General features: G+C 54.8%; 9 protein-coding genes across 9 annotated transcripts; 5 read left to right on the top strand and 4 right to left on the bottom strand.

Moving 5' to 3' along the window:
• Nucleotides 1-485: 485 nt before the first annotated feature.
• BAUCODRAFT_46275 (glycosyltransferase family 8 protein) lies at nt 486-1415 on the top strand (the record flags this gene model as incomplete). The annotated part of the gene is made up of 1 exon (XM_007677152.1): nt 486-1415. A coding segment is annotated over one exon (930 nt), but the record flags the coding sequence as incomplete, so codon positions are not given.
• Nucleotides 1416-2153: 738 nt separating this feature from the next.
• Nucleotides 2154-4655, bottom strand: BAUCODRAFT_68867 (uncharacterized protein; the record flags this gene model as incomplete). Its single annotated transcript, XM_007677281.1, has 2 exons — nt 2154-3300; nt 3385-4655. 2 exons carry the CDS (start codon nt 4653-4655, stop codon nt 2154-2156), a joined length of 2418 nt encoding a protein of 805 aa, XP_007675471.1.
• A 3500-nt stretch (nt 4656-8155) lies between these two features.
• On the top strand, nt 8156-10104 carry BAUCODRAFT_432785 (uncharacterized protein). The gene is made up of 3 exons (XM_007677362.1): nt 8156-8538; nt 8678-8753; nt 8818-10104. The coding sequence occupies exons 1-3, from the start codon at nt 8237-8239 to the stop codon at nt 9976-9978; spliced, it is 1539 nt and encodes a 512-aa protein (XP_007675552.1). The 5' UTR covers nt 8156-8236; the 3' UTR covers nt 9979-10104.
• A 189-nt stretch (nt 10105-10293) lies between these two features.
• On the bottom strand, nt 10294-10470 carry BAUCODRAFT_121460 (uncharacterized protein; the record flags this gene model as incomplete). Its single annotated transcript, XM_007677361.1, has 1 exon — nt 10294-10470. The coding sequence occupies one exon, from the start codon at nt 10468-10470 to the stop codon at nt 10294-10296; it is 177 nt and encodes a 58-aa protein (XP_007675551.1).
• A 654-nt stretch (nt 10471-11124) lies between these two features.
• Nucleotides 11125-12582, top strand: BAUCODRAFT_68253 (uncharacterized protein; the record flags this gene model as incomplete). Its single annotated transcript, XM_007677228.1, has 2 exons — nt 11125-11743; nt 11912-12582. The coding sequence occupies 2 exons, from the start codon at nt 11125-11127 to the stop codon at nt 12580-12582; spliced, it is 1290 nt and encodes a 429-aa protein (XP_007675418.1).
• Nucleotides 12583-12692: 110 nt separating this feature from the next.
• Nucleotides 12693-13713, top strand: BAUCODRAFT_432663 (uncharacterized protein). The gene has a single exon (XM_007677360.1). The coding sequence runs from the start codon at nt 12802-12804 to the stop codon at nt 13483-13485; it is 684 nt and encodes a 227-aa protein (XP_007675550.1). The 5' UTR covers nt 12693-12801; the 3' UTR covers nt 13486-13713.
• Nucleotides 13714-13847: 134 nt separating this feature from the next.
• On the bottom strand, nt 13848-16432 carry BAUCODRAFT_432655 (uncharacterized protein). Its single transcript, XM_007677359.1, has 2 exons — nt 14668-16432; nt 13848-14502 (listed from the first exon to the last, which is right to left on the bottom strand). The coding sequence occupies exons 1-2, from the start codon at nt 16227-16229 to the stop codon at nt 14079-14081; spliced, it is 1986 nt and encodes a 661-aa protein (XP_007675549.1). The 5' UTR covers nt 16230-16432; the 3' UTR covers nt 13848-14078.
• Nucleotides 16433-17138: 706 nt separating this feature from the next.
• On the top strand, nt 17139-17415 carry BAUCODRAFT_147112 (uncharacterized protein; the record flags this gene model as incomplete). Its single annotated transcript, XM_007677358.1, has 3 exons — nt 17139-17144; nt 17200-17300; nt 17367-17415. The coding sequence occupies 3 exons, from the start codon at nt 17139-17141 to the stop codon at nt 17413-17415; spliced, it is 156 nt and encodes a 51-aa protein (XP_007675548.1).
• A 320-nt stretch (nt 17416-17735) lies between these two features.
• BAUCODRAFT_69012 (uncharacterized protein) lies at nt 17736-18698 on the bottom strand (the record flags this gene model as incomplete). Its single annotated transcript, XM_007677290.1, has 2 exons — nt 17736-17915; nt 17955-18698. 2 exons carry the CDS (start codon nt 18696-18698, stop codon nt 17736-17738), a joined length of 924 nt encoding a protein of 307 aa, XP_007675480.1.
• Nucleotides 18699-18747: the final 49 nt, after the last annotated feature.

Here is an 18747-nt window from a genome sequence, read left to right as displayed (position 1 = left end):
ATGTGCCGCTGCCAATAATCACTGTATGTCACATCGAGCAGTCATGCCTCCGAAATCCATGGCGGGCGATCAATCGCTACCCACGCTCGAATTTCCGCCACCCCTCCATCACGCAGTATTCACATGTGGCTACATATGCACGTTCGAAGATTCACTGATCATTTGATTGACGCCGTGCTCAAGCGGTCGGAAGTGGACGGGCAACTTTCATTGACAGTGTACGCAGAGGCCACTTAATCGTCATAGTAGTTCCAAGGTGAAGAAGTGTGTAATTGCTCGCCTGGTCCATCAAAACACTCGTCAATAAGGACTTTGCCAGACACTCGAAAGACTCTGCTCCCAAGCTCCTTCTTTGCAAGGAGAAGAAGAGACCAAGAGAAGAACCGAGGACGTACTCAAGTCGACAGACTATCAAGGCCGAACCAAGCACCACCCATCTTAGGGCCATTCCGTCAATCGTCATGGCGACTTCACAAACCAAGAAGAAATACGCCTACACGACCCTAATTACCCGCTCCTCCTACCTCCCCGGCGTCATCATCCTCGCCGACACCCTCCGCAAACATGGCTCACAATACCCATTACTCGTCTTCTACCCCTCCTCCCTAGAAGCATCGGCCATCAAAGCAATGGAACTGGAAGCCCCCAAGACAAACCTCATCCTCCAGCCCTGCGAACTCCTCCTCCCGCCCCAGCGCGAAGGCGAAGGCGAGCACGTCTACATCGCCGAACGCTTCATCGACACCTGGACGAAACTCCGCGTCTTCCAGGCATTCGGGTATGATGCCGTTTGTTACTTGGACGCCGATATTTCCATCTTCAACTCAAATATGGACTCCATCTTCGATCAGGCTGCAGACTTACCAAGCGATTGGATCGCGGCAAACCACGCCTGTGTGTGTAACCTCGACTCCGACCCCTGGGCACCTTCGGACTGGAACGTGGAGAACTGCGCGTACACGCCTCTAACGCATCCACGCGCGTTAACGGAACCGACGCAGCCGACGCCGGAGAGTAGGGGGACGTATCATTTGCTGAACAGTGGTATGTTCCTTTATCACCCTTCCGAACGGTTGTGGGAGGAGATGTTACATTTCTTCAACACGACGGATAAATTGCGCAGCTACAAATTCCCCGACCAAGACTTCCTCGCGGATTTGTTCCAGAATCGGTGGAAGGGGTTGGGGTGGCAGTATAATGCTCTCAAGACCATGCGGTATATCCATCAGGATATGTGGCGGGATGAGGAAGTGGTGTGTCTGCACTACATCGTTGACAAGCCGTGGGCGAGTCGGGTTGGTGCGGATGGCATCGCGGGGTTCAAGGGGAAAGATGGGGTGACGCATGGGTGGTGGTGGGATCAGTTTGAGAGTTGGAGGAAGGATCGGGAAGGGGAGGAAGTGGCGGAGTTGGTGTTGGCGAAGATGGCGCCGGAGGATGGGAGTCTGCATCCGGATAAGGATGTGCAGGCACTGGGCCCGAAGAAGGTGCAGGCATTTGCTAACAACAAGGCGAAGGGTGAGAATCAGAAGCCGAACGCGTCAGCTGCTAGTCAGCCTGAGAAGGATGACCAAGCGGAAGGGGAGAAGCGGAAGCCGTTTCAACCTAAAGCGTTGGGTGAGCATGGTCACGGACCGATGGCGAGGCTGAATGTTGGCCGGGAAGCGGCATCGTGAGCGGCGACCAGGAGCATGACGAGGTCGATAATGACGGGTATATTTGTGTACTAAAGCAAAAACGTAAAGCATGCCTGCAATAGGGGTATCTCATGCTAAAAGCAGCGTGGCCATCCTCTTCTAGACTCCCGGCTGCAAGCAGCGGGCGAACAGAGTAGCTGATGTACATTGAATGTCCCAAGATGCTAGCCCGCAAATGCAAAGTCTCAAAGCGCCTCATAATTCATCTCCCATTATCTCGGTTTCTCATTTCCAGCATGCTCGGGCGTCAAGCTCGCGCTCCTGCGTACTAAGAGGCAGACGGCAAAGGCTGACCGGGTGGTACGCTGCGTGGAGATGCCAGCTATTCAGGACGTGCTACCAAACCTGCTGCTTGCAGATGGCACAAACCAGCGTCTGCTGCTGTGAGAGTGCTGCGCTCAGTCCGGAGGCGCATCGGGCACCCAGCGACCATTGTTTATCCCTCCTCTGCGTATGTTAAGAGGACAGGGAGGGATCTGCCAGAGGCTGAAACGCCGGTGCTCCGCTCGGCGAAGCCTGCTGCACCGTGAACGGTCGCCGTGCTGCGGGTGCCGTTGAAGCGGGTGCATGCGGATATACAAATCCATGTGCCTGCTGCTGCTGCTGCGTCGATGCTGGTGATCGTGCAAACTGCGTGGCTGCCGGCTGGCCGATCTTCAACGCCACCGGCAGGCGCGGTTGACCGAACGTAGGCGACGGGCGTGGTCCATTGGGTAGAGCCGTGGAAGGGAAGCCATTGGACACATTCGTGCCTAGACTAGCAGCCAGTGCCGCCGTGCGACCTCTGATAGGTCCCAGCCTTATCTCTTCGTTGACCTCCGCCGTCTCTTCCTCATTAAGCGGCTCCTCTTGCGCTTCCGCCTGCAGAGTCTCCATCGTCAAGATCTTGCGAATCAGCACGTCTTCTCCATCGTCGACGTGCCGCTTGAGCAACACATCAAGCACTGCCGGATCCTTGCCCACCCACTGTGCGAGTTCCTCCTGGTCTACCGGCTGAGGTGGGTAGAGATACTGACGGGTGTCGCTACGCTTGGCATTGCGCCGGGAGTTCTTCTTGTCTACTACACGGTGCGAGAGTGACGTCTTAAAGAGCTGCGTGTTGTAAAGGTTCGTCTCGAAGGTGCCACCAGCTACGAATCTGTACACAAAGACTGGCTTAGTCTGACCGAGTCGGTATGCACGTCCTATGGCTTGCTCTTCCCATGTGGGGTTGAAGCCGAAGTCAAGTAAGACCACACGATTGGCGCCCTGGATATTGAGGCCAACTCCGCCGGCACGGGTGGAGATGATGAGAACGTCGAAGGCATGGCGGTGAAACTTCTCTATGAGCTCTATGCGCGTGTCCGCGGGCACCGAGCCATCAATGGTACCATGAGCAACGTTGTTGCTGGAGAGCAGCTCTTCAACGAAGCGTATGGTTGGTATCGAGCCTGAGAAGATGAGAACCTTGTCGCCGCACTTCACCGAAAGTCGTAAAATGCCGAGGAGAATTGACATCTTGGCGGAGTGCGCGGGATCAATTGCATCATCAATATCGCCCAAGATGGCCTTGACAACAGCTTCAGTAAAGCCAAGCGCAAAAAGATCCTCTTCGAATGGAGCACTGACTGCTTCCACGTCCAGGACCTGATCAGCAGTGGAGTCTTCCGGTAGAGCTGGGGTAGTGACACCACTGTCTCCAGGCGACGGTTCAGCAAGAGCAGCATCCTTTCCTTTCTTCGCTTTCTTCGGTGGTACCGGCGTGAGAAGCTTCTTCCGAAAAGCTGCAGGATGGTTTGTTAGCAGCATCAAGAGGTTTAGCCAGCCAAAGATTGTGACCTGGCTGGCTTTGGCGTTCTTGCTGTCGCCAAGTAGGGCACCGACATAGCGCTTGTAGATCGCACTCTGGACTGCAGTCAAGGGAACGGTGATTACGAATTCCATCTTTGGCTTGAGCGAGCCACGCAATGCTGTGATATCCTGGCGATCGACTTTCGGAGCGATGCGGTGGTGCAGGACAAACAGCTTCTTCTTCATCTTGCGGACTTCATATGCGCTGCTGTCCTCGTATAACCCTGCCTCGATTGGCTCGACGTAATTAGCTTGGAATTCGGTAGGTTCGGAGAGATAGCCTGGGCAGGCCCACGACACTAGCGCATATATCTCGACGACATTGTTGGACATGGGGGTTCCAGACAGCCCTATGCGAGTTTCGGTCTTGAACCGGTTTGCGGCAACGGCGATGTCTGAGGTACGATTCTTGATGTTGTGAACCTCGTCCGCAATCACAACCTCAGGTCCGTCGAGCAAGACCTTGTCGAGTTGGGCGCCATCAACGTCGATACCTTTCCTTCCCTTTCGTAAAACAAAGTCACGGAACTTAGCGTAGCCGATCAGCAGCACGCCGCCAACTCTGTACCAGGTGTTCATCTCCTCAATCCGGGCCTCCTTCTTACCACGCTCCACAGTGAAGATGTTGCCGAGCGCCTCGGGAGCCCATTGATCAAGCTCTCGCTGCCAGTTACGGATCAAGGTGGGCGGGCAGAGAATGAGCATGCGCAGCTGGCGCTGGTCACGGAAACTCTCGCTCCGCAAGTGAGGTGGAAGCTGTCTCGTAATCGCTTCATTGTCGGACTCTGATGCTTCCTTGACTGCTACGAGTAACGCAATGGATTGCATCGTCTTACCGAGACCCATCGTGTGAGCGAGGATCGCACCCTGTCGCGAGTCGTCTTCATCACAGTCCGAGAATGATATTGCCTTCCAAAGGAAGCGGACGCCGTTGATCTGATAATCCTTCATAGATCTCGCAATATGTGGGTGAATGTGGATGGGCGCGAACCCCAGCTTGCGTACAGGGTTGATCGTGATGTCAGACTTGGATGGGTCACTGTAAGGGAGGGCCGCAATTTGAGACGAGTTACCCGCCTCCTGCGACAATGCTTCGCGCCATTTCCGGTGACTTGCAACTTCATTCATCTGCTTCTTGGTGGCAAGCTGGTTCTCTGCGACCTTCCTCTTGCGCTTCTTCCTGTGTGGATTTGCTGAGTTCGCGTCGTCCGTGTCGGAGGCCACGGGAATAGCATTGGAAGCATTACCCGTGGTGTTACTCTGCGGCCCGTCCTTCCGGAGCTGGTTGAACAGCGGCTGATTCCTCAGCTTGATGATCTCCTTCAGCATGCTGACAAACATGTCAATCTGGCCTCTGCGATCGTCAAGGAGATCCTGCCAGTGTCTGCGTAAGTTAGCCGTAGGGTGGAGACACTCAGGCTCCAATGTGAACCATACCAAAGCCATCCATGCGCAGAAGCGTGTGATTGCTTCAGCGTTATCCTCTGAGTCGATGTTGGGACTGGGGCTGTCGCGCAGACCCTTAATAGTGTGGCGCAGGTGCTGCACAAACCCCAGTTGATCGATCATGATCTGCTTTTGTATCGAATGCCGCTTCTCCACCCCGGCATCTCGCAGAAGCTTGATGAGCAGGCGCTTGCGGTCTTGTGCCTTTAGGACACTCTCAATGTCCCACTCATCGACCTCCAACGCGCTGTGATCCTCCGGCCGTGTCTTGTCCCACGCTGACTTTGTCTTCTTCGAGCCCAGGGGACGGCCCCGCTTGCGCTTAGTAGCGGGAGTGTCTGCGGAGTCCGATGAGATCAATGATATCACGAGGTGCTCGCTTCGCATACCCTGCGACCTGCGGTTTGGTGTTACGGACTCTTTCTTGGGTCTTGGCGTAATGAAGGTGGAAGGCGAAGGCAGGTCGGTGTCAGACATTGCGAGCTTGTGGGCATCAGACTCTGTTTCCGTGACTGATACATGAGCTTGGGTAAAGCTGGACGGACCAAGCGTCGTGGATGTGGTTAACCCCATCGGATCGCCATCGCTCCGCTGGTTAAATGAGCTGTCTTCATGCTCAGAGGCCGCGATGAAGTCATCATCCGGACCAGGTCCGTTGGGCGACATCTCATCAGAAGCGTCAAAGTCGAGGTCTTTGTCATGAGCGGCTTGCAGTGGGCTTACCGGGGGGGCATGAAAATCGCCGTCTTTCTCCGGATCACTGGCCAGATTTTCCGGCGCTGGAGATATTGACATCCTGTCATCGGGATGCACATGGAAGAAAGCACCTGCAGGGTTGCCAGCTGTTGGTGTTGGTAGCGCAGGCTGTGCATGACTGCTTGTGTGGCGCACCACATGTGCTGGCGCTTGTCGTCTCTGCCAGACTGATAACATCCACTTCTTCTCCTCTCGGTCCTCTATCGTGGGCTCAAGGTTGCCAAAAGCCTTCGAGAGAGCTGTGTCGTCCGTCCACTCCTGCAACACAAGTTCATGCTTGAGCTTCTCAAGACGCCGATCATAATAGTCGATCTGGTTGTAGGCGCTGTTGATAAAATTGGCACGTAGCAGTTTGCTGCCTTTCATTCTCCGCCATATCTGCCAAGCACGCCGCTCCTCAAGGACAGGCAGCTTGGTCTGCTGCCAGTGTGCTACATGATCTCCCACTCGCTGGTCTAGGATCTCGAGGATACGGTTACGATCCAGGCCGTCATCATCTACTTCTGACGCCATTCCTTCGCCGGCTCCACTAGCGGTCGACTCGTCCACTGTCTGGACCGTTTCAGAGTCGCCAGTTGCCGGCATAAGCTTGTCAGATTTCTGGTGTTTGTATTTGTCGAGTAGGAAGTCCCATTCTCCGCCATCAGACTGCTGCTCAATGCCGGCTTCTACATACCCAGAATCCAGGAAAGCTGAGTGTTCTCTCTTCGCTATTAGTGCATCATCTAGTCCGGCTTGGAAAACTGTTGCAGACCGTGCCTTGGCATTGAGTCTCTGAGGGTACGGCATAACTGCAAGAGCAAGTTGGCCTCGCCTGATCAACTCTTTCGTTTCCGGGCCACGCAGGCGACGGCCGCCAGAGAGATGGCCAAAGAGGTGGCGCATACGCGCATGGACGAAAGCCGCTTGGCCAGCCTGTACCATGTGCGGTACAATCTGAAAATCTGTCTCCGGATCATCGGAGTTCGAGATCAAACCAGCGCGGCGCGGCACCAAATTCACTTCTTGCCCTAGAGCTGTCTTGCCGTAGAAGACCTCATCAACGGACAATACCGCATCTGGCAAATACTCGCCTTGATGGACAGGTATCCGCACTGGCAAGCTCGTCTGTGTAGGAGGCGAGGCATGTGCTTGCTGAAGTAGGGAGAGATCTAGTCTGCGACGCTTAGGGGCGGGCTCATCCAGCGACGCCTTCTCCGGAACTTGCTCGCTTGGAGGTCGGTTTTCTGTAGACTGCAGAGGAAGTTGCGCGCTTGAGGTAAGCAGTGGTGTGCTGAGTAGCGAGAGTGGCGTTCGTGGCCGATGATTGCCATGCCGAGCGCTATAGGCCGGTGAGATATGCTGCAGCTTGCGTATGCAGTGCATGACAGTGCTGCGCACACGGATGGAGGTGATGCCGAATTCATCACGCAGACAGACGGTGTCAATGCCGTCTAGCAATGAAGCCCCGTCAACCTCGCAGTCGGCCAGCTTTTGCACGAAATGGTTCGCCGGCGGAAGTTGGCCACTCACTCTGTCGGATGCGAGCTTTACCGCATCTTGAAGGAAGAATAGCTGTACGTCGCTCACGTTCCACGTCCATGGGTCCGAATCCATGTTGTTGGATGACTATTCAAACCATGTCAGTCCGCACGGATAGTTGTGGTCGAGCTCGACAATGCGGCCGTATGTTGTAGCAAAGTCGTTGTGCGTGTTGGATGTGTCGAGAGTGATGCTGTTAGGCAGAAACACAAGAAAAGTGGGGCATATCGCGCTAGCACGCGGTCCACGTGACCTTCGCAGAGAAGGTTCTCACCTTCACTAAGCTTTGTGACGGCCTATACACCGCTGAACGGAGGCAATGGAGTTGTGATTGACAGTTCCGGCACCGCACTCAGCCTCTACTCAGTGGCTGAAGTCGTGGATCGGTCCACGTCGCAGGATGTTACTGCCTCAGCACCAAGTGGTAGCTGTGACAGAACAGTACCGCGAACAGATCTTATGAGCCTGCACGCTGCGAGCCAAGCGGAAACTTAGCCGTCTGATCGATGTCTGCCTTTCAGGCGCCTTGTCACGACTGCGAGCAGATCTTCTTTGTGGCTCCGCCTTGACCGGAGGTAACCTTTCCGTAACGTACAGCTCTGGATCATGGTCCGGCGACCTGTCGGCTATAAGATCTGGATAGAATCCTTACAATCGGCAGTAAAAGTGTATTGTTCGTGAAGAAACGTTTCGCTGCTTGGACCGCACTTTCAAGGCTGGGATTGGCGGAGGAGTCAGGGGGGGCATGATGGTGATTCGAGTTCCTTTCTTTCAATCAGCTTCTTGGTGATGGCCAGAGTCAGATGTGCTGTCTCGAAGAGAACTTTCATATAGCACGCGCTTGTCTTCAGTCGCCGCCTTCGAGATCCTAGAAGTCGGAATGTTTGGACTGTTCGGCCCGACCTCCGGGTGAGGTGAGGTTCAAGCGTTTGTCAGCGGCTTGAGATAAATCTTGCACGAAGCGTATACGACACTGCAATGTCGAAATGATAACGACAATGTATCCAGAGTATCCGCCCGGGCTCAACGACGAGCAAAACAAATATTTGCTTGCCAACCTGAAGGACTGGTCAATAGCCCACGGCCTGGCTGTTCGACCACCTCCAGCATACGTACCGGAAGAGCACAACCCATTGGGTGCGTTAGCAACGACTGCACCGGTCACACTGTTCCCTAGTCTGTTCCCAAGGGTGTGCTTCGAGCAGGCAAAATCCGTTGCGAAAGCGTACAATGAGCTTTACTCTGCCATAGCCAGCGATGAAGGTTGGCTGAAGGGCATTGTCGAAGAGTAGGTATGCCTGTAGGTCTCTTTGCTTTGCACATACCGCTACCTGTCACATGTCTCTCCTTAGAACAGTATCTCCCCACAGCCAAGAGTTTACTTCATACTCGGCATTGAAGCGTGAGGACTAACGCGGATGCTTCAGGCTAGTGGATATTGACGACTTCATTGCACAGCTATGGAAGGTATACACGAGTACCAAGTCAGAAGGCTATGTGCAGGTAACATTGCTCTTTCGATCAAGCGAATGAACGACTGTGGGTTTGGTAGCTAATATGCTTCTAGCCGCTTCAACTTGGCCTCTTCCGATCCGACTACATGGTCCACGTAGATCCCGCAGATACCAGTCCTAGCCCGGCTGTGAAGCAGGTGGAGTTCAACACGATCGCTTCTTCCTTCGGTGGTCTGTCAAGCCAAGTCTCTGCATTACACAAACATCTGCTTTCGATCGATGCGTATCCGGACACCATCTCATCGATCGTCAACGAAGCTGCACTCCCGCAAAGTAGTTCAGTGCCGCAGCTTGCTCGTGGTATGGCAGTAGCTCATCAGGCTTATGGACCTCCTGAGTCCGACATAGAAACATGCGTTATCTTCCTTGTGCAGGATCCAGAGCGCAACGTCTTCGATCAGCGGCACCTGGAGTATGCTCTGAACAACAACCATGGTGTACGAACATTTCGCCTACCCTTTGGTAGAGTGCTGGATGACACCAAGCTCGACGCGAACCGTAAGCTGCTATACCTTCCACCACATGCGCCAAACAAACCATTTGAGGTGTCTTTGGTCTACTTCCGAGCCGGATACTCACCTGCTGAATACCAAAGCCAAAGAGACTGGGACGGTCGGTTGCAGATCGAGCGAAGTGCCGCAATCAAGTGCCCTTCGATCTTGACACAGCTGGCAGGCACCAAGAAGGTGCAGCAAGTGCTTGCGACGCCACATTCACCGCACCTCAAGCGCTTTCTGCCTGACGATGCTCAGGCAGCCGCAGTCTTGAAGACTTTCGCGCCCATCTACCCGCTTGACAAGAGCGAAGCAGGCCAAGAAGCACGTAACTTGGCTACCAACCCGGAAACAGCGGTGCGATACGTGTTGAAGCCACAGCGTGAAGGCGGTGGAAACAATGTGTATCGTAAGGCGATCCCAGGCTTCCTGAATGGCCTGCCAGAGCTGCAGTGGCCCGCACATATCCTAATGGAGATGATTGAGCCGCCCGCGCAGAGCAATGTCATCTTCCGCAATGGAGAGATGCAAGAGGGGGGTGTTATCTGCGAGCTGGGCATTTACGGCGCTTGTTTGTGGAAGAACGGCGAGAAAGACGGCGAACGAGACATCGTTGAGAACTTCGAGGCAGGCTACCTGTTGCGCACGAAAGGTTCAGGCAGCGAGGAGGGAGGCGTTGCAGTAAGTTGTTGTAGTACCCGTAACGTACTTTGGAGCTGACAGAATCTAGGCTGGCTTCGGCTCCGTCGACTCAGCTTGTCTGGTGGAGGTCTGATGGCTGGCGGTTTTGACTTCCGTCAGAAGCGGCAGAAGAAGATCTTGTGGTGCAAGGCTAGGGTTGTCGTGAACGTCGTCCCGCGGAATCCATACGTTCAATCTGATTGACACTCTTGACTGATCGATAAACATACAAGAGAAAAGCTGATCTCACGTACCAAGCGGACTGATGAGCTTGTGCCGCAATTTGTAGCATGCTGCGCCGTACAACAGCACGCTCTCAGCGACCTCGCATAATCGGTCATGCCCACAAATCTTTCATTGCGCGAGAACGCTCATGTATCCCAGGGCAAGAATCGGAGTCAGAGTTAAACATAGAACGAAGCGAATGGAGAAAGCGTCGTGGGAGACCTTCGGTTTAGGAGCCTCAAGGGTTTTGCGCCCCACGGCGAAGCAGTTCGCGTGAACCATTCGAATGGTGGTGCTGGCGGACATTTCGATAATGGTAGCCGTAGCATATCTGTAGTGTTAAACCGTGCAGCATGCGCTGGCGAAGAGCTTGCCCCAGAGATCACAGGACAGTTGCGAAGCAGGAAAGAGCAATGGCAGAGAAGGAGTGAAGTCAGGAAAAGCGCCAATTTGTACAAGGAAAGAGCGAGGTCGAGGAAGGAGCGAAGGGAGCAGATTATTTGATTCGAAGCAACGCACTGGGTGCCGTCATGCAGCCAGCCGCTAGCGTCCGCGCCTCGAGAGCCAATTGTTCGACGGATCTTATGTCGAGACGGATATGTTACAGCCTGCAGTTGTACGATGAGTACAAAGATCCATGATCACAGCTCCAGCTTCACACATTTCGGCCTTCCTATCATCATTGCACAATACTATGTATGGTATATGTACATGTACGGAGCAGAAGGAGTCGCCTCAGCACACAGCACAGTGCATGCAGCTGGAAGGGTGGCGCATGCCCGCGCCAGCCACTGCAAGCCTCCCTCACACCTTGAATGGATCCGACTCTGGACTTTAACGCTTACGACCACGTCACACCCTTGCTTACATCCAAGGCAGCAATGCCCCCACCATGTAGACTTGATATCGAGGTAAAGTACCATTTCCTACCTATCACACTCTTACGTCTTCCAAGCCGCAATGCCCACTGTCCCCCATACCCCCGAAGCTCTTCTGGGCCGCAATGACTCGAAGAACCCATCCACCACTTGCAAAGGCATCACCTCTTCTGGTAGACCATGTCGCCGCGCGTTAGCATCGCCCAAGTCTTCTCCTTTGAGTGGTCGGCGGAAGTCTGAAGCACTGACTGGTGTGGTCGCCATCGTGCAAGAAGACGGCTTGGTGCGGGAAGCAGATTTCTATTGCTGGCAGCACAAGGATCAAGCACACGTTAGGTCAGAGAAGGAGGAAAGGCGAAGTGATGGCGGGAGGGTGGGCAAGAAGCGAAGCGTTGAGCTCTACTCGTTGAAGGAGAGGAGTAGCATCGATACGATGGTGCAAAGCTTAGGGCTGAACGACCTATCCGCAACCGAATCGAAGGCCCACCGGACCAACAATCCGAAACCACCTAGAAGGACCGAGATGCGTGACTTCGCCAGCTCTGAGAAGTTGCACGCAGTAGGGTCTGACAATCTCCAGCCTGCATTGCCGAGACGGAAGACGAAGAAGCCGGGTTTCTGGGCATCATTTTGCTGTGTGGCGAGCGGAAACGATGACTACGTCGAGATCGTGCGACATCGGAAGCGCGTCCAGCAGAATCGTCCGCCAGAGACGGCAGTCCCAATGCCGCAGTCGACTCGGAGGGAGGAAAGACGACCTTCAGCGGCACAGCATGCCTCCAACGCAAAGATGACAAATCTCGACAACGATGGGAGCGCAGACACCCGCTCGGGTGCTCAACACCGACCCTCGAGCGACGGACAGACAGCTCAACTCTTGTCTTCTATTCCGTCTCATCTCTCGCCAGCCACTACATCCGCCTTACTTGCCGAGCTCATTAAGCCGATTAGCCCGCACGACGAGGAAGGCTACATCTACATCTTCTGGCTCACACCGCAGTCCAAAGCTACACCTTCCGAGGATACAGCACGCTCATTACTCACACCACCTCGGCAACGGCCAGGTCACGAGCGTCGCATCAGCGATGTCGTAACCGAGTTCTCGTTCTCTGGATCCGAACCCGAGACCTCGGGCAAGAAGACGATCATGCTTAAGATTGGCCGTGCGAACAATGTCACGCGTCGCATGAACCAGTGGCAGCGGCAATGCGGGTACGCTTTGAACCTGGTCCGATGGTATCCGTATGTATCTTCATCTCCGCAGGCGTCACCAGTCGGCGACAGACGCGAGAGCCTTTACCCGGACCTGTCACAGCTTGGGAAGAGTTGTGACGTGCTTAGAAAGGTGCCGTATGTGAAGCGAGTCGAGCGGCTGATTCATCTGGAGTTGAGGACACAACAGGTCAAGCGAAGGTGTAAAGCGTGTGGAAAGGAGCATCGGGAGTGGTTTGAGGTTGAGGCGAGTCAGAAGGGTGTCAGGGCCGTGAACGAGTGTGTTAGACGGTGGGTTAGTTGGGCGGAGAGGCAGGCTAAGCAATGACCATCCAAAGACTATCCTAATGACTCAGCTTCCCCGTGGACGGACTCAGCTTCCCTGTGAACGGCGAATGCTGGAGCGCAAGTGGCATTTTTCGTCAGAGCGCGGTGGCTGCTGGCTTAACGCATATGCAGCAGGTATAGACGGATGGCGGTCCCAGAAACAGCGTTGGTAGCCTGGATTCCCGTTGAGAGATGCTAATGGTATTGTTCGGCACCTTCGATGTCCGCAAACGAAGCAATACGTCGTTTCGCTGACGCAAGGAGAAGCATACTGCAACCGGGCAATCAACAAGCCGGAGCGAGAACAATCGTAAGCCCAGCGCCCCAATGCAACCACATACCACACAAAAGCATCCCACTACTTCGCCCCTTACACTCGCGTTCACCGGGTCCGACCTCAACGATCTTTACACACACACCAATTCGATCGTTACCAACAACGGCAAACATGGCTCTCGGCGTCAGCGCCCCCGAAGACCTCATTGGCGAGTCCCTCAAAGTCGCCGGCCAAGCCTTCAACGAAACACTCTACTTCCTCCTCGCCGCCCTCGTCGTCGGCTTCGGCGCCTGCTTCGTCGGCTACCTCCTCGTGAAGACCATCGACCGCGACGCCGCGCCCTTCATCGCCTGGAGTCCGGAGTGGTTCCAGCCGCTTCCTCTCATCGCCTCGGGCTTCGTTGGGTTGAGTCTGTTGGTGCAGTTGACGAATACTTGTATCCAGTTCTGGAGTGCTCATGGAGAGATCAAGCTTGCGAATGTGGCGCTGACGAATATGGTCGCGTCGTTGGGGATGGAGGGCGCGTTCTTGGTGGTCTTTGGTGGCTTGAATGTTCTGGCTATGGTCATGAATGGGGCTACTGCCGATGAGACTATTAGGGCTCGTCGCAGCGTTAGGAAGGAGTAGGGAGGCTGCTGGGAGAAGGATGAGGTGGGTGAAGGGCAATGGAACGTAGGGGTTGGTAATGGCAACGCTCGACAGAAATGTTGAGCCTACAATAATGAAGTCGATGCTTGGCCGCACCGCTTAGTTAATGCCGTTGATGATAATGCTATGCCGCGCGAACACCGATGTCTCTTTTCAGATCCTCAGTCCTTCTGTCGATAAGTATCTGGCGTGCTCAACAAATAGACCAGACTGATGTCCACCGCGCTCACCTCCAGTATGTTCTTGTTGTGCCGCTCAAAGCCACGCACTATACCGTCCTCCCTGATAAGTTTTAACGGCCCTGCTCATTGAGATTGGGGAGGATGATAACATGCTGTCATGCGGATAAGATAGAATGCTCTGTAAGCCTAGTGACCATCTAAAGAGTTGCGTCTCCGAAAAGGATGGAGTAACAATCTGAATGTGTCAACACGAAGGCTACAAAGTGATAATAGCTATGGGCACGCTCTGAACTTGGCCTCACAACTGAATGTCGTGATGAGGCCCGCTCACAAAAGCCTATTCTAACATGCCTACCTTGCAAGTGTTGGAAAAACTGACGCACGTATCTATCACACTCCCGCCTGCACTGCTGCGTGCATGTGCGCGACCTCCCACCTTTCCCTTTCCCTCCTAGTGATCCCCGCGCCACCCGGGAAGTACGAATCACAGTAAGCAGGCTTGTCACAGTGACTTCCGATGTTGCAGTGCTGGTAGAAGAATAGGTCCGTGCACTCGTACGGCAGGTCCGGCATATGCGCAGGCGCTGGGGGGGATTTGGAGTTGTTACTTGGGGTTGGCTTGCTTGTCGATGTAGATGTGCTGCTGGACATTATTGGGGACTCCGTCGAGCTTGAAGCTATTATGGGTGGCATGGTCGCGTCACTGGCGGGCTCGGTGGTTGGCGAAGCCGGCTCTATCGTTGTAAGTGCCGTTGTGGTTGCCATCGCTGTCGTTGCATATGCGGACGGAGTCGCTTCGATCATCGACATGCTGCTCGGGTTGCCCACGTCGGGCGGTGCAGCGGCAGGAATAGCTTCGTCTTGAGCTGCTGCTGCAGGTGGCACCTCTGCTGGCGGCGCCTCTGCTGGCGCCGCCGCTGCAGGAGGTACCTCTGGTGGGGGAGCGTCTGGCGGAGGAGGGTTTGAAAGCGGCTGCTGCTCGGTCGTTCCCTGCTGCAGCTGACGCAGGATATCCGATGGCGGATCATTTCTGTTGAACGTAACATGTCTGGAGAGACCATCTACCGGCCTGCCCTCGGAGTCTCTCAGACCAAACGACACGGTCGATCGGATCGACGCCGCATCGGACACGACAGGCTCTAACGTGTTCAATTCGACTGGCACACCCTCCGCGCCTTGAGTGCCGATAACAGGCTGGCCAAGACTGTCAAGCACCGCTTCGCTACCCTCCGTCAGCACCCGCTGGCTGCCCTCTCCGAGTTGCTGCCACGCAGTTTCATGAATCGGGGTCAACGTTCTTGGATCCTGCCACGAGATCACGTCATCCGGCCGTTCCCAGTACCTGGTCCTCATCCCTTCTCTGCCTTTGGCAATGCGCGCTTCCCTTAGCGTCATACCATCCTTCATGCGAAACTCTCTCGGCAGCCCGTCAGCATTCATCACACGATACGGCCTGAGTCCGCTGTTCCGCAGCGGTGTAGTCTGATCCCTCCAGTACTGGCTTCCGCTTTCGAGCAACTCGCTGGCATCTTGGAGCGTGGCTTGTTCTAGAACGCCATTACCGGGATCGAAGGCTTCGGTGCGGAAGTACTGGTTGGCTTCGGTAGCCTCGGTCGCTTCTGCAGCCTGCGGCATGGAGTCTGCAAACTGTTGGCTCGTGGAGTAGGCATTCTGCTGAGTGTTGCGGAAGGTGATCTCGTCGAGTGATGGTCCGCTCAAGCGGTGTATCCAATCGACGTAGCTCTGTTTGACCGTAGAAGCTGAATGCTTGATCTGCTGTCCGACGTTGCCGAGCATGTAGCGTAGCCAGTGAGAAGAGTCGAGGACATTGTCGGCTTGAAGGCCGGTGAGGATGCGGTTGTAGAAAGGTGTATTCTGAGCGTCGAAGACGTTGGTAGCTGCAGCTCCACCCAGAAACGGACCAAGCACAGCAAGTGGAACGGTGGTGCCGATGATGATGGCTTTCTTGTGCTCCGAGTCGTCGCGGCGTGCTACCGCGCTCTGCATGATTTCTCTGCTCACAAGTGCAGGCGGCTGGTTAGCCTGAAGTGCGCCGCTAAGTGCTGCGGCGTTGACGTCTGACGACACGTGCTCACTGAGGTGGTAGATGGTGTACTTCACCGCAGTCTCGGGCTCACCACCTACGCTGTTGTTGAGCACTTGGGTTGCCCAGGACATGGCAAGCACGGCCGCACGGTTGCTGGTGTCAGCCAGAGTCTTGACGAGTTGCTCCGGCCCATCTTGCTCGGAGGGCGAGGAGGCGTTGGCAACAACCGCTGCGACGATATTGCTAACAACGGCATCTACGGCGGGAGGGCACCAGTCGTTGTCGTCCGACAGACACCAGGAAGTTGACCCGTAAGCGTCCGCAACAAGCTCAACGCCACCAGCACTTGAGGCGTAAGCTACCTCGTAGATCAGGCGACGCATGCAAATTGTGTCGCAGGAAAGGCCACCATCGCGGGTGACAGGGTGGAATGGCAGCGCGGTGAGGAGGGTAGCGGTGGTGAAGAGTGCCAATATCGTCTTGATGCAGCCCATACTGATGGATGATTTGTTGGGTGGTGTGGTGAGTGTTTGTGTGCTGTCCTACTGTGAAGTTGTGCGACTTTTGGTTGGTGAAATTGAGGCTGCAACAAGAGAAAGTGAGGGCTTAAGTACGGTATGACATTAAGGTGCAAGAAAACAGATGGCTCTGATTATTTACCTACAATCCTTGTACAGGTAAGAAAGTGTTTCTGCTCCAATCATCCAGTCCATAGATGGCATCGGGATAGTAATATCCAAGTTGTCATCCTCTTCCCAAAATGGTAAGCCTGCGTATCAGCAGCTATTGTGGCGCCGGTGTGGTATAATCGAAACATCCGGATAGGGAGCAGTGTGCAAAAGGTAGATGTCGATAAGTGTGTGTGCCCTATCGCCTTAGAAGGAGATGTCACGATCCCGAAATGAGAGTCGGAAGCGAAGATGCTGTGTGCTACACTGACTGCTCTACTCTCCAATTGCGCTCTCGAGTGGATAGCAGTAAGTACGGCACTCGCATCACCATCCCGGCTCAGTTCTCGGTGCACGAGGGGTTGACTGCCAGATCTGTTGCTGCTCTATCCCATTTTGACCAGGAATGGTCACCAGTACGCCTTTGCTTTTGCGATCACCATCTCATAACGCTGGCCAGGGCGCAACATGCTAAATGCTCGCTGTGCTGCCATGCGCTCATGTCTTGCGTGAAGAAGGTTGCGCCAAGCTATGTGGAATTTCGACAACGACAGACGTGTGATGGAAAGGTTCACATCGGGAAAACGTGTCGAGGCAGCATGACTAAGCAGGCACGGCCATGAATTTTCCGAGCGCCAAGCCGCGTGCGCCGAGCAATCTTCGACCTCCAAATTCGACATCACAGCGACGCCAGCCTGCATTCAGTCACGCATTGCAGGCACAACAACCGCTAAGATGCCGGTATGTTAACTTTACCAGCACTCTTTATGGGGCATCACTGACAGTAGAGTAACAGTCCCACAAGTCGTTCCGCACGAAGCAGAAGCTCGCGAAGGCGCAGAAGCAGAACCGTCCGATCCCGCAGTGGATTCGGTTGAGGACTGGCAACACCATCAGGTGCGTTGTGAAATGCGCACACTCTTCGGGATCATGGCAGTGAGAGACTGACATGGCAATGCGCAGATACAACGCCAAGAGGAGACACTGGCGCAAGACCCGCATTGGCCTTTGAGCGACTCGCTTATGGTGCGCACGACTGTCTACGGACGATGGAGTGGAGCGCACATGGCTTTCGTCAACCGAGTGACGAGTTTAATTGGTGAAAGGGGCATGGTCTGAGGCATGAGCGTGTCGAAGGGCGTTCGGAAGGAGTTCAGCGGCACCCTCGGATTGCTTCTGTTGCGAGCCCAATGAGCCAACCAGAGACATGCCTGTCGAGCTGTCTAAGCAACAACAAACATTGCCCCAATCACAGAGCTTCGTTCACAAGCATGCCAGAGCAGATGTGTATCGCCAGACGCCCCGCTAAGAACGCAGTAAGGACACCTCTGCTCAAACACCTTTCTGCTGCAGTAGGAACCGCGCCGGCTGCGCCGTGTCTACCAGCAGCACTGCTTCTTCCGCCTTGCCCAAAATCGCGACCTCATTCCTCGCCTTCTCAAACATTCTGACTCCGCCACCCTGAAATCGCATCACGCACGAGCTGCCCGCATAGCACACCCTATCCCCCTCCTCCAACTCCACCCCGTTCTCCACCTGCGTAGCGCCAACTCGATTACCCTCGACCCCGCAGCGATTGGCAAAGACAACGATGATCTCGTCCCGCAAGCCGCTCGCTTCGAGGAACGGGTGAAAGCGCTCAAGCCAGTACGCCACAGTCTCCATGTCCGGTCGGTCCGGCTCAAGCTTAAGGTCTTCGGGCGCAAGCCGAGTAAGCCAAGCCATCGACAGGACTACTAATCGTGCATTACCTGCGAGCATGCTATTGGCGAACTCGTATGCTGCCCACGGCGCGGTGAACTGGTAAGGGTTGATATCCATACAAATGCCGTGGCCTATGCGACCTAAGCCTTCGATGTCGCCGCAGAAGAACGGTTGCTGTGTACTGTTCGAGCGGAAGCCTTCAATTGCCCAGGTTTCATCGGTGTAATACAGGAAGGACTTGCGATAGTTGTTCAGTACTTCTCCACTCGGGCCTACAGTGACGGTCGAGTTGTAATTGACTGTGGTGCCATCGGACATGGTAGCAATCTCCGGATAGCCCACGATTACGTAGCACTGGTATTGTTTGGCAATGGTTGCGGCCCAACGTGTCGTTGGTCCAGACGTGGTGGGCTCTAGGTATGGTGTGATGGCGGAAACGTTTGGAAAATTGTAGCCGGAGAACGCCATTTCGGGGAGGACAAGCATGTCGATTGACTCGGGCTGGGACGTGTACACTAGGTTTGAGGCATGTTGCATATTCCGCTCTACATCGCCCAGAGTAGGGGCGAATTGTAGGACGGCGATACGCATACTGACGGTGTGATACCTAAGTCACCAAGCCGACGCCGTCCGATCCCGG

This window comes from Baudoinia panamericana, assembly GCF_000338955.1.
Source record: "Baudoinia panamericana UAMH 10762 unplaced genomic scaffold BAUCOscaffold_5, whole genome shotgun sequence".
Taxonomy (NCBI): Eukaryota; Fungi; Ascomycota; class Dothideomycetes; order Mycosphaerellales; family Teratosphaeriaceae; genus Baudoinia; species Baudoinia panamericana.
This window is presented reverse-complemented; position numbering and strand designations above follow the sequence as displayed.